This window comes from Pollicipes pollicipes, unplaced genomic scaffold (assembly GCF_011947565.3).
Source record: "Pollicipes pollicipes isolate AB1234 unplaced genomic scaffold, Ppol_2.1 Scaffold_7261;HRSCAF=8764_pilon_pilon_pilon, whole genome shotgun sequence".
Lineage (NCBI taxonomy): Eukaryota > Metazoa > Arthropoda > Thecostraca > Pollicipedomorpha > Pollicipedidae > Pollicipes > Pollicipes pollicipes.
The window spans coordinates 55,613,213-55,626,996 of record NW_023597054.1 but is presented as its reverse complement, the minus strand read 5'-3'; the positions used below and the strand labels follow the sequence as shown (position 1 = coordinate 55,626,996).

General features: G+C 51.8%; 1 protein-coding gene across 1 annotated transcript in view; it reads left to right on the top strand.

Moving 5' to 3' along the window:
- The first annotated feature begins 5,701 nt into the window (after positions 1–5,701).
- The window catches only part of LOC119113071 (fibroblast growth factor receptor-like 1), a 72,668-nt gene continuing 64,585 nt past the window's right edge, over positions 5,702–13,784 (top strand). The window contains exon 1 of the mRNA XM_037237392.1: positions 5,702–6,053. Coding sequence (XP_037093287.1) covers positions 6,028–6,053 — 26 coding nt within the window. The 5' untranslated portion in view covers positions 5,702–6,027. The remainder of the gene's footprint in view (positions 6,054–13,784) is intronic.

Sequence of the window (13,784 nt, the reverse complement as noted above, 5' to 3'; positions counted from 1 at the left end):
CATGTCAGTTAATCTACAGCTTTGCTACATTTTGTCGCTTGCGACTGCGGCTGAACAAACCTGGGGCTTAATCGGCAGCATTGCGATAAAATACAAAAAAGCATGAAAATTTTCAAGCTATCAAGTAGAAGCCTGGATAGTTGACTGTTTTACCAACCTTTCCCATTTTTACCGTGTAATTGTAGCCACCTGCTAACACGATCCGCGTGTCTATAAGGGTGTCTACGCATCAGCTGGTGTGGACGCGGATGCAGATTCAACCAGCGCCTATTTTAGAAGTTTTGGTTGGGGAGGATGTTCAAACGAAATGACCAATCCTCGACATGGTTACGTCTTACTGACCCCGAAATACAGATGTCGCCTCAGATTTAGGTCGCTCTGTTCTTGGGTCAAAAAAAGGAACAAAAAGAGATGTAGCCAATTAGCTGCGATATGTGATGGGGTTGGTCGTTGGTGCCCCATCACTTATGGGGCGCCACCTCAGGGGCGGATCCAGGATTTTATTCAAGGAGGCGGTCACATAAGATTGTAACACGCAGCGCCAAATGTCTTATAAAAGTTATGATTCCTCCCTGAGAAGTAGGAATATCTGCCTCATCCACCGTCTCTTGACCGTGTTTCACCAATCGCGCTATTCCGTTATATCTTGTCAGTTTCCGATGTTTCCCATAACATAATGGATTGCATGGGCGTGATTTAGTTAACCTAACATTTAACACTTGACTACAAAACTGACAGCTATAGCCGTGGATTTGGGATGGGTATCCCAAGCCCGCAGCTCCGACAAATGCGTATGCTCATGTAAAAAAAACCGACATCTCACGGCCGACTAGCCGAGTCGGCTAACGGCCGCTGCGGCTAGCTGATGGACGTAGTGGGTAGCCGTCTACCCGGCTAGCAAAAAACCACCCTTTTTATCTGAACGCGCAGCATGTTTTGTGTGGTGGACCGTCAGTAAAATTGCCCCGAAAGGCAAAAGAGGCCTTTTGGTATTCCAATTAGAAGGACGAAGACGCGGCTTGCAACGCGGGCGTACAGCATTTTGTAAACATTTTGAAGAGTCCCGTAAGACCTACAACCTAAGGTTATGGTAATGGTAAGGTGGGGTTCCCTGGCACAAGGCACATTTTTTACCTTTATAGGGGTGCAGGAACTAGAGGTTCAGGCCCCTATCTTTCTGAAGATCCTACATTAGCTCTATGCATGGGTGCAGACCGGAATGGAAGCGCGTCCCGAAGAAATGTGCCCAAAGCGTGGTTGTCAGTCCCCATCCATCCTCCAGCTTGGGGAGACTACCTTTATCCGGGTACATTTGGTAGCACAAGATCTTTACCAGCTCATTATCCCAATCACATGCACTCAAACGCGCTGTCATAAACCGAGCTCGAGTTTGTGGAGCTCAGCGCAGCACAGAATTGACAGCAGTTTGTAGTTCTTGAGGGGCATCTGCGCCACGCGTGTGAAATATTTTCCACGGAGGCTGCTTCAAGGGCTCGGCATTTCAATAAACGCACGCTGAGTGGTTCGAATCGGAGGCGATAGTCTTTACGCGACTTTTAAATTGTAAAGATTTCAGTAGCATGGCATGGCACAAATATTGTAAGGCTGGTGGTGGAAACGAAAGGCGGCAGAGCCCTTCGCTTCCACTACCAAGTGTAGGTGCAATTTTGAGACTTTGGTGGCTTAAAGTTCCGTGGCAGTGAAACGTGGATTCGACTCTATAAACGGTGTTAAGGAAATTATTGAAATGTCCTTACATTTTGTGAAAAAGTGAATACCTTGCTGCATGCTCAGACAATAATGAGGGAATAAGGAGGAAATATGCCAACCCTCGAAATGTGTACAGAATGTGACGCACAAGTGAAATGAATATCACAAATTGAACAGCCGACGAGACTCCAATGCATGATGTCGCCATCGTGTCAAATTATCTCAGGAGCTTGAGAGTGAAATTGCTCAGAAAATTTGCTGCTGCTGCTATCTGCACGTAAGGCCCACATCAAAATCATCACGCTACACATCTCGGAATTATGAATTAAATCGAACCTGTAAATTCATTGAACGAGGTCTGTATCCAGCAAAACAATGAAAAGAGACTTGCGCAGTCTTGTTGCGATATGAATGCACCTTTTTAGTTTTACTGTCATAAAAGATGCAGGGAATCCCTCCATGGGGCGACTGAAGTACTACTCTTTTCAGCTTGGAAAGCTGATCACACGAGAGAGCGAAGTGCTTCATTAACAAGGTAGTCTACGAAACCTAAAAAAAGGTATGGCTCAGTCGACTCATGATGGCTCCTTGAACACATCATGGGCATAATTAGTTGAAGGACTAATGTGATAAAATTATCAACAGATGAGTCCGAGCCAGTCCATACGCTTACAAGACTCCCAGTCAACTCTCCAAACCCGCTGACGGGCGGAACACCAAAACTGAAGGAGTGTCCGCCATCGCCAGCACATATGGGTTTTCGACATCGGTGTAAGGTTTTTTATACGAATAGCCCCAAAAAGTGTGACGAGATCTAGAAAAGTCAAGAGTGCTCCGGGGCTTCTAGGGCCCCCCATCAACAATTTAGGCCCTCCAGTGAAATAGCTAAAATCGAGACCAATGTTGACGACATCTATGAGGTCAAGGGTGTAGCAGTTGCTCAACACGGACTGTCAACGGACTAGGGGCATGCGAGCAAACGAGAAGAGCCCAAAACAACTGTGTCAGGCACCTGACCGATCGGGAATGCCCCGGTACGTTAACAAATAGGATCCCTGGCCAGAGCGCAGGGCCCCCGAGGGCACGGGAGAACCGAACACTGATGCGGAGCGCCCTAAGAGATCAGAGGTGTAACAGCAGATTCATAAATATGGACCCCGGCAGTAGTGCATTGTCCCCTGAGAGAGTATAAAGTGCCGAAGACCGACGAGACAAGCCACCAAGCGATCAAGAATGTCCGGGCACGTTAAAAGAAAGGCGGCCCGGACAGGAGTACCCTTTGGTAGCGGGTGCAAATGGGAGGAGGCCTGTACCAATGTAGAGGGCCTCTGAATATCTAGTGCCTCGCTGGGTTAAGTTACACGGCCTTCAGCAATAGCGCAAGGCGCCGCGAACAAGTGGGAAGAACACGACACCATTGTGACGGGCTCCGGAGCCACCGAGGGTAAGCCAGCAGTTCAACAGCATATAACGCCACCGCAACAAAGTATAGAGTCCTCATGGCGAATGGGAAGAGTCTGGTAGGCTAACATAACGTAATTAACATATAACTGGTAGACACTCCTATTCGCTCAGGAGGGCTCCTGAGCGAATGGGAGTGTCTGGTAGGTTAACATAGGGCCCTATAAATCAGCTTAGTCCCCTCCGAGCAAATGTGAAGACCTCAACAGCAACACGGAAGGCCCCTTGGGGACCGAGGGCATCACTTTAAATCAAAATGTGGGGCACCGGGTAACAGAGTAAGGCCGCTCGACAGTCCCAAGACTTCTCTATCCAAGACTTTTCCCATAACAGACCCATGAATAAATCTTACGCCATTTGTTCTGCGCACTGGCCCCACACTTTGGCCTTCGGATTTGCTTTGTCGGCTTGGGGTCGAAGTCGTTCCCTTGTTTTTACTTTTGTTGAAAACCCTGCGTGCGTTCGGCCAGCCATGCGCCCCTGCCGAGCCCACAGTATAACCCTGGGCTCCTTTGGATCCGGCGCTGGCTACAGCGGTTGTGGCTGAAAGGGGGCGGGGAGGCGAAATATGAGATTAATGCTAAGGAAATTTGGCCGAGTACGAGGGTAGTTTCACCCGCATTTAACGTGCAAAAATGCCTTGGAATCTACGGTAAAATTTTTTGAATGGAGGGCTCGATACTCTATGTTTCGTAATCACGTGAAATTTGGTTGGACTGCTGCCTCGTCTGGAGTATTATAGAATATTCACAAAGCTTCGGCTAGTTAACTCTCCGGTGATCTTCAAGTGTCATGGAGTCTTGAGAAGGGCTGGGGATGTTCGGGTTTTCAGCTATGTGTCATACCCCGAATTTTCTCCTTGAATTGCCGGGATTTGAACCAGGGTCTTGTTTGGTCATTGTTTGGCGTTTGGCCATATGGTTTAATGAATTGTGAGGTCAGTACTTCACCAATTGACCTAACCGGAGAATATCCCCTCAGGGACATTCTGGGTCCGTCACAAGCATGCAGTAAGTTCTGTAATACTTGTGATGACTAAACTGATGCAAAAACACTCAAAAGTGGAGGCCAGCCCGACGTTTCATCTTCCGTCTATTTTTGCGCCAGCTGTTTCGCTTTGGCTTTTAGTGACGGGCTTATCGTGGCTGTGATCGAAACGGGCTCATCACCGGATAGCTGATCGCGATGCGTTTCAACTGCACTAGCGTTTTTACCCCAGAATTGTGTGCTTGAAGGTAAAAACTCACGGACTGGAATCAGTTATTTTGAAAACCCCGGCCTTAACGCATCCGCAATACAAGTGCATTCCATCGACCGACAGCTGACCCTGGCCCCACCAGCTTCACGATTGGAAATACGTGTGTGAACTCGCTAGTGCAGCAGGTCTGGGTCAATGCATCGCAAAATTGCATATTGGGGTATACATTTGTATGTCTAAAAGCACGTCTCGACGCATAGAATTCAGGAAACACTGCCGGTTTCCAGGTATCATTTTGAATCTTAAACCTATCATTCAATCAGTCACGCATTGAACTCGACACGCCCTCGCTACCATGGCGTTTGCGCCACACGCCCAGCATGTTTCTAGGATTGTACTAAAATATTGTGCCGGGCTTTGTTCCACCCGACTTCTATTACCCTGCCCAGAACTGTACGCAGAATGAAGGAGCGCGTGGGGGGGGGGGGGATACTTCAAGCTCTGTGTCCGCCGTCCTTCGATGCATTGTGATTTATAATACCATTGCGCAAAAAACAATACCGGCTTGCCGTGTTTGAACAACAGTAAGTTTCGGCAAGCCCAACATGCCCCAATATGCCGTGCATGCAGCCTGCAACCTCGCAGTGCCCAGCTGGTATTACTCCACTTATCTCATATCAGGCACGGTTGACGCCGGAGGTGGGAAATCAGATCGCCGGTTCAGTACCACAGCGGCTGGCTCTAGAATTTTCACCACTCACACCTCGTTAAGCCTGGAATATTTACTTCACTATCGTTATCACCGCAGAAGACCCTCCGGGCCAACCAAGCGGCCTATAACTCATCGCGTCAATCACCACCATCGATCACGAAGAAAAAAAACATTGAAGGACATGCCGCAGATGGCCTGTCGACGAAGTGCCACCTGCCACGAAAAAATATCTGGACATACTTGACGAAAAATGCAGCCGTGCAGCCTTAGTCCGGGCCTACCGATCCATGCGGATAGCACTTAAATCGGCTGTACAAGCTGGCCGATCCCTGTCTCAGGCCCAATTAGACGGGACAGCCAATCAACTACTCCGTCCATCTCGGAGGTGTCGGCCGCGTGACAGGCGATAAGACTTACAGCGTTGCTAAATTATTCAAAGAAATCGGATAATGCAATCAAATGTGTCAAATTGACAGCCAAACGGGTTTGATGAATTTATCAGCTGGCGCGCGCAGCGGCCGCCGCGACCGGACCGGTCGGGCCCGCCGTTCCGGCGTTGGCGCCTGCTCGCCGGCACTCGCGGGGTGCCCGTCGAGGCGACAGTGCCCGCCGGCCTTCGCTCGAGTGCGGCTGCAGTGTGTGGGAGGTCGGGGAGCAGCGCGCGCGGAGCGGGGGACAGGCGGCGGAGCGTGCGCCCGGTGCGTACCCGTGCAGCGCGGGCTCGATTTGGGCGGTCTCCAACGTCGGCATCCAGCGGCGGCGCACGTCTCCCGCCCGGGCACCACAAACAGGACCCCAGCGGCGCGCGCCTGCTCAATTGGTGCGCTCCTGCTCAGCTGGTGCGCTGGGCTCCGCGAGCACCAGTGTTCGAGAGCAGAAGAGCGCCGTGACGTGACACCACTGACTAAGAGAGAGAGAGGGAGAGCTCGTCCTCCTGCCCGGCGCGATGGCGAGAGCATCCCGTGTACTCAGGTAAGCAACCCGTGAGCGATGATCACACTGCTCCACGCGCGTCTCCAGCTGGTGTTTGGTGGTGACACTGCTGTACGAGCGTCTCTGGCTGGTGTCCAGCGGAGACATCGCGCCACACTAGCGCCCTTGGCTGGTGTCCGATGGTGACACCACGCAGAGGAGCGCCTCCGGCCAGTGTCCGATAATGACACCACGTCACAGGAGTGCGTCTGGCCGGCACCGCTGCTGGGGCAGGCGTTTGGGCTTGTCGTCAGATCAATGGACTGAGTAACCGATTGACGGCCGTTTGGAACGTCTGTGGCACTAGTAGCAGGATTTCCTCACTTCAGCCGTGGCGCAGCTCTATGCGCCGGGCGATCTTGCTCATCCGAACCTTGAGGCCCGAGGAACGCCCTGCAGAACGCGTGCGCGACCCTTCGTAATACCTACTACATGCATAAATCGCCGAAAGGCTAGTGTTAAACTTTACGGCCGCGAAGAGCGGGCGCTTCATCTGCCTCCGTATGCTGTCATACTCATGAAGCTTTTGCAGCAAAGAATGGGTCACACCTGATTTATACCAGCAGTTAGTTCCACGAGTGGGGAAACTAAAGGTGAGGGCGGGAGAACTGTTGGAACGATGCCGCGCGGAAGGTGATGGGCCTCCCCTGGTGTCCAAGGAGCGTCCCAAAACTATTGACGGCCTGAAACGTTCGTAGGGTTTGTAAAACATAAGCGGTGGGCCTACATGACATCAGGATGGGATCCCAGGAGCAGAATGGTACCCCGGATAAGAGCCAAGGACCCGTTAGAGACGAGGTTGACCCCTTGGCTGAAATGGCACCGTCTGAGAACATCACCGGGTCCCGTCGCCTCGATGCTTCCTTTTTGAATGAAGGTAACTGGTTTATCGCCTCAGTGACGACTGGATAAACAGCAACGACATCACCGAACTGAACTGAACTGAACACTTTAAAACCCTACTAGGGTCACAAGGCTTACTGTGGCCGGTAACGAACACGTCCCTCACCTCAACTTTGTCAATTCTGAGTGACGGGATCTGGATGCGATAATTTGCCAACAACGCAACGCAACACAACGCAACGCAACGCAACGCAACGCAACGCAACGCAACGCAACGCAAATGCAATGCAACGTAAACGGTGTTGCTGATCAATAATGTGCCTACAACACGAACGGCGCTACTGATCGCCAATAACCAAACGGTGCTACTGGTCTTCTATAGTCATGATCTTATCCATCTTAGCTTCGCATGCCCGCTCCTCTAACGCGATGCAACATGACAATGGGGAAATACGTTTGTTTTCTTCCAAGGACGTGTAAAAAACGGCGTTCAAGCTGCTAAACACTGTGGGGCATTGCCAACCATCCTCGTGAGTCGTGGACGAAGCTGTGCATGCGTTTACGACGTGTGCGTAATCGTAGAAGTCGCTGGCATTCGTGCAGTGTTGTCGCACTGCATAACCGTAAAATATAATCTATATACGCCTTTTAGTTCTGTGAGAGCTTTTTCCCAACTCTATAAGGTATCATTGTAGGTTGCATGTATGGAATGGGAGCTAACAGTCTGTTCCTTGATCTGGTCGCATGTTCACTTAGTCCTCTTAAAATGCAGGGAAATACTTTAAGTGCAAACAATGCTGGCTATTGCACATAGTTACGTTGATGAACTTATCCGAACCCGATGCCTGCTACTTCCCCTGATTGGAACATGTAGAACATACTTCCCCTGATACGCCACTTCTAATAAACCTTCCCTCAGTTGGATTTTGGAAGTCATATAGTGGGGCCTTATCGACAACATCTTCGACAGTTGTGGCAAGGTGACGTTGGTTATTTTTACAGAACACAGAATGTCACGAAGTCAAATGCGATCCCGCCAGCATTATTCATTTAGCAAAGATAGCTTCCCCACGATCTTTCCATCTACAAACGGACACGCAAAACGCCAGAAGCACTTCTTTAACGAGCATAGGTGACAAATTAATCCCGGAACCGGTTAACTGTCAAGCCCACAGCGCCTCTGGTGCAACTTTGTGCGCATGTTTCGGATTGCCGTAAGCCACGTAGACCACATCATGTGACAAAGGAACTCGGATGATGTTCAAAGAACTGATCGGAGCTGATTATAACAACCGTTTTTATGTTTTCGACTTCCAATGAAAACTTTTCAAAACCTGTTGATAAACTATCGTTTATTTTGCAATGACATAATTTTGACTTAGTAATTCTTAGTTCAAACTTCCGTGCACATATTTCAAAATATGCTTTTAAACATGTATATGCTGCTAAAATTGCGGTTCTCGGGTTATAAGCAAGATCACGCTCGTACAGGCAGTTACGTTTCCATATCTCTTCCCACTGGGATTTTTCGAAAGTTAGAAAAGTTGGTGACATTTCTGACACATCCACGACAAAACACTCATATCTTCTGGTTAGCGCCTCTCTCCGCATGTTCGCAGTAATTGCGGAGCTGACATATCTAAACATGGTCGACAATGCCCGATTCTTGAATTGAATAATCTTTAAGCCTCCTTGCACCACACGAAACGGATGCAGACAATAATGACACGTCTCAGATGTGAAGATATAAAGATGATAAGGTAAGAGGAAATGTTCCAGGTTCCAGGATATAAAGTAAGCATCATATATGCCGAAGTAGGCAACAGATATGCTGAAATAAACTCACAAAATGTGAAGAAAGAAGAAATGTCTCAAATTTAAAGGTATTGAAGTAGCCATCAGATGTGCTGAAATAAGCTTACTTATAACACTTGGATACTTTTAAGTGGAAAGGCCGCTCTAGACATCACAATTTCTCTGTCTAGTAAATTTTCTCTTCAACACGTCATAGTTCGATTACGTTATCGTACCTTGTGTGGCATTGATTGATACCCAGTTGACAGTCGCAGATCTGGAAATGGTGCTCGCGAACGCCAGATATGAAGGACGCTTCACTCATATTTTTCTTGACCTTCACCTTCATCGTCGTATAGCTAATGGAATGACATTATTTTAATGACGTTATTATGGTATCGTGGATGCCTGAATGGCCTTAAAACAGTCTTCCCGAAATAGTCTGCACTTCTTCGCGGGCGTGTAGTCCAGGCACCAGGGGGGCCTAGGCCTTAAGATGGGCAGGGCTGTGAACTGCACCGAATGATCTTCAAGAAGGTTTTTTCATTTTAAAACCCCATACAGATGTGGAGCACTCCCTTCAATCTTTTGTGAAAACAGCTTATGGCAACAAACGTAGCACTGTGCTTGACCATACAATTCAGCCATTAACGAGGTTAGATGTTATTCAACGATTGCATTAACGTAAATTTGACACATATGCCTCGTTTTAGATCCCAAGTAGTCGTGTGCAGCCGATCTCACAGTTATGACATAGGCCTAGGGCTGCACCATGGCCGCAAACTTTCTGCATCCTATCGATGTTACAGACGGGCCATTTATGAATGGCTATTTCTTCTGCAGAATACATTGTCTACACGATGGGAACCTGGCATGAGGGTCATCTTCGTAAAGCTATAATGTTCACAAGGGCCATTCCATGAATGGTTCTTGCTTTTATAGAATGTGTAGACCACACAAAGAGGATCTGGCATGCGCGTCATCTGCGTAAAGCTATAACCATTTTTAGCGCTGTATTTGCAGCTTCGTCCTCAAGCGTTGCATGGATGCGCCTACAATGCAGGCGATTCCTGGGCGATGGATCCGACGATTTCTTGGCTGACGCCAGGAAATGATTTGAACCAGCTTTTGGAGCTCACCAGCTGCAACTGTCTGCAGCTGTGATGATGCGACACTTGGTGATAGATGAACATGCAACAGGCAATCAAGTTCTGGTTTGTATCAGCTCTTGGCCGCATATCCACACCCAGCCCAGGCCATGTGGCTGAGCAGGACGACCGGGCGCCGCCGCACTATTCGCCGCTTAAAATATTTACGGCCGCCGCCAGTGGCTGGCCGGAGATGTCTCTGCGGCTCAGACTTGGCCCGGCGGCGGCGGACGGCCCGGGGCGTTTGTATGTCTTGAACCGTTTGTCTGTCGCCCTCGCCATATGTATCCGTCGTCCACAGTCAATAAATAGAGGGGTGCGCCACGCTGAAAGACCTCTGTAGACAGCGGCCTCAGCGCCGACTGTGCCGGGCGCACGTGCGAGCAGACCTCTGTAGACAGCGGCCTCAGGGCCGACTGTGCCAGGCGCGCGGGCGAGCAGACCTCTGTAGACAGCAGCCGCAGGGCTGACGGTGTCGGGCGCACGTGCGAGCAGACCTCTGTAGACATCAGCCGCACGGCCGACTGTGCCGGGCGCACGTGCGAGCAGACCTCTGTAGACAGCAGCCGCAGGGCCGGCTGTGCCGGGCGCACGTGCGAGCAGACCTCTGTAGACAGCAGCCGCACGGCCGACTGTGCCGGGCGCACGTGCGAGCAGACCTCTGTAGACAGCAGCCGCACGGCCGACTGTGCCGGGCGCACGTGCGAGCAGACCTCTGTAGACAGCAGCCTCAGGGCCGACTGTGCCGGGCGCACGTGTGAGCAGACCCCTGTAGACAGCAGCAGCACGGCCGACTGTGCCGGGCGCACGTGCGAGCAGACCTCTGTAGACAGCAGCCGCACGGCCGACTGTGCCGGGCGCACGTGTGAGCAGACCTCTGTAGACAGCAGCCGCACGGCCGACGGTGCCGGGCGCACGTGCGAGCAGACCTCTGTAGACAGCAGCCTCAGGGCCGACTGTGCCGGGCGCACGTGTGAGCAGACCTCTGTAGACAGCAGCCTCAGGGCTGACTGCCGGGCGCACGTGCGAGCAGACCTCTGTAGACAGCAGCCTCAGGGCTGACTGTGCCGGGCGCACGTGCGAGCAGACCTCTGTAGACAGCAGCCGCAGAGTCAATGGTGCCGGGCGCACGTGCGAGCAGACCTCTGTAGACAGCAGCCGCACGGCCGACTGTGCCGGACGCACGTGCGAGCAGACCTCTGTAGACAGCAGCCGCACGGCGGACTGTGCCGGGCGCGCGTGCGAGGAAACCGCTATAGACAGCGGCCTCAGGGCCGACTGTGCCGGGCGCACGTGCGAGCAGACCTCTGTAGACAGCAGCTGCACGGCCGACTGTGCCGGGCGCACGTGCGAGCAGACCTCTGCAGACAGCAGCCGCACGGCCGACTGTGCCGGGCGCATGTGCGAGCAGACCTCTGTAGACAGCAGCCGCAGGGTCAATGGTGCCAGGCGCACGTGCGAGCAGACCTCTGTAGACAGCAGCCTCAGGGTCAATGGTGCCAGGCGCGCGTGCGAGCAGACCTCTGCAAACAGCAGCCGCAGGGCCGACTGTGCCGGGCGCGCGTGCGAGCAGACCTCTGTAGACAGCAGCCGCACGGCCGACTGTGCCGGGCGCACGTGCGAGCAGACCTCTGTAGACAGCAGCCGCAGGGTCAATGGTGCCAGGCGTGCGTGCGAGCAGACCTCTGCAAACAGCAGCCGCAGGGCCGACTGTGCCGGGCGCGCGTGCGAGCAGACCTCTGTAGACAGCAGCCGCAGGGCCGACTGTGCCGGGCGCGCGTGCGAGCAGACCTCTGTAGACAGCAGCCGCAGGGCCGACTGTGCCGGGCGCGCGTGCGAGCAGACCTCTGTAGACAGCAGCCGCAGGGTCAATGGTGCCGGGCGCACGTGCGAGCAGACCTCTGTAGACAGCAGGCGCAGGGTCAATGGTGCCGGGCGCACGTGCGAGCAGACCTCTGTAGACAGCAGGCGCAGGGCCGACTGTGCCAGGCGCACGTGCGAGCAGACCTCTGTAGACAGCAGCCGCAAGACTGACGGTGCCGGGTGCGCCTGTGAGCCATCGCTGGCGGGCATGAGCGCTGAGCAGGCGTCGGCCGAAATGGAAATAAGATGAGCAAATAGGCGCAGTATGGTTGTCAGGTGTGGAAAAACGCGCCCTCACGCACACTGGGGTGGGTAGCACACTTGGTGGGTTTCTTATGGTTTTGTAGCAAAATGTGTACCATGAATGTGAAGAAAATCGCCTGTTTTACGTCGGTTTCGGTTAAGTTCAACCAAATTCGTCCACAGATTTTGGTGCCGAATCACCGAAATCACATTAAAGATAACTAGAAATTGAAGATCAAGTCCCAGCTGTTTGGCATGGCCTGGAACTGTGCGCGCCGAGCGCGAGGAGGGCCGCGTCGTTAGTGCTACATTTTAACGCCACGTTTTAGACGAACCATGCGGTTTCGTGCACCTTGCTAACGATCTAGCAAGCTTTTTGAGTGATCCACGCTGCTTAGCAAAGTATTGCTACAAGAAAAACCTAGCATTTGGTTTTACGGGCGGAATGGATTGACTTGCGGACATTTTTTAGTCATATTCTGTTGTTGTACTGGCCATGTTTCGCTTCACATCGTCGACTACAGTCCAGAGACCGGCTCAGTATCTGCTGCGCGGAAGCATGCCACTGTGTTGGCTCCCCAGAACATATAAACGTTCGAACCTTGCTACACACGATCAGTATCATTATTAGCGAACATGAATGTTGCGGAACGAATAGGCCAATGCTAGATGACCGAATGGCTCATTAAGCGCCATTTGTTCACTGATGCACAGCGCGACTATAGGCGTTTCAGGACCTGCCGAGACAGCATTAGCTGTAATCACTGACGAAGTGTACAAGGGTCGACGGTGGGGGGATTTCCATTAACCCTTCAGCTTCCTAAAATTGTCGTGTCATCCTACGCGCGACAATTTGGCACAAGGAGGCTAAAAAAGCTAATGATGTGTGGTATTGACCTTAAATGATTCATTTACGGCCTGTATGGGCTTTTATGGGCCTTTATGGGCCTTCTGGGCAGCATGCCAAAATTTACAGTAATGATGGTTCAGCACTGCTGTCAAAATCTTTGTGAGTAATTTCTGCAGTTTTCCAAATGGGACCACTCTGTTGTTTCCTCACCACTTGTGCAAAGAACAGGACCTTACCTGTCGTCATGTGCCTGTCGCGCACTACACAGAGGGCGCGCAGGCCTCTCATGTGCGGAAACGGAGAACATATGATCAACCCTGATCATATTTTTATGATCCTTGGCGTTGAGAACTCAGGCGGACAGCGTTGTCTCCATCTTGAGTGGAGACGCAGCCGTCAACCTTGCACACGTAGTCCTGTGCCAATGGTACGAAGGTCAGTGAGTCCAAGAGGTAGCTGATTGTGTTATGTACACATCCTAAGATGAGAGGCATGCCACCGGTGAACGCACGCGTCCTGAGATGAGAGGCATGCCACCGGTGAACGCACACGTCCTAAGATGAGAGGCATGCCACCGGTGAACGCAAACGTCCTAAGATGAGAGGCATGCCACCGGTGAACGCACACATCCTAAGATGAGAGGCATGCCACCGGTGAACGCACGCGTCCAAAGATGAGAGGCATGCCACCGGTGAACGCACACGTCCTAAGATGAGAGGCATGCCACCGGTGAACGCGAAGTTTGCCGCCACCATCACCATGTGAAACTCCAGGATATCGTCATTAGCAAATGCCTGCCGTTCCATGGCCATGCCAGCCACGGTGTGTCAAAGAGGGGCGCGACGCTTCTGGCTCTAATTGTAAATGCATGTTCTCCCGCTACTCACCATCAGACCGATCGTTACGTCTCTTGTCTTGTCTGCCTGAGTCACTCTACAGCTATCTACAGCTATGTGTTACACACAGTGCAAGTGAACTTAAACGTGTCGA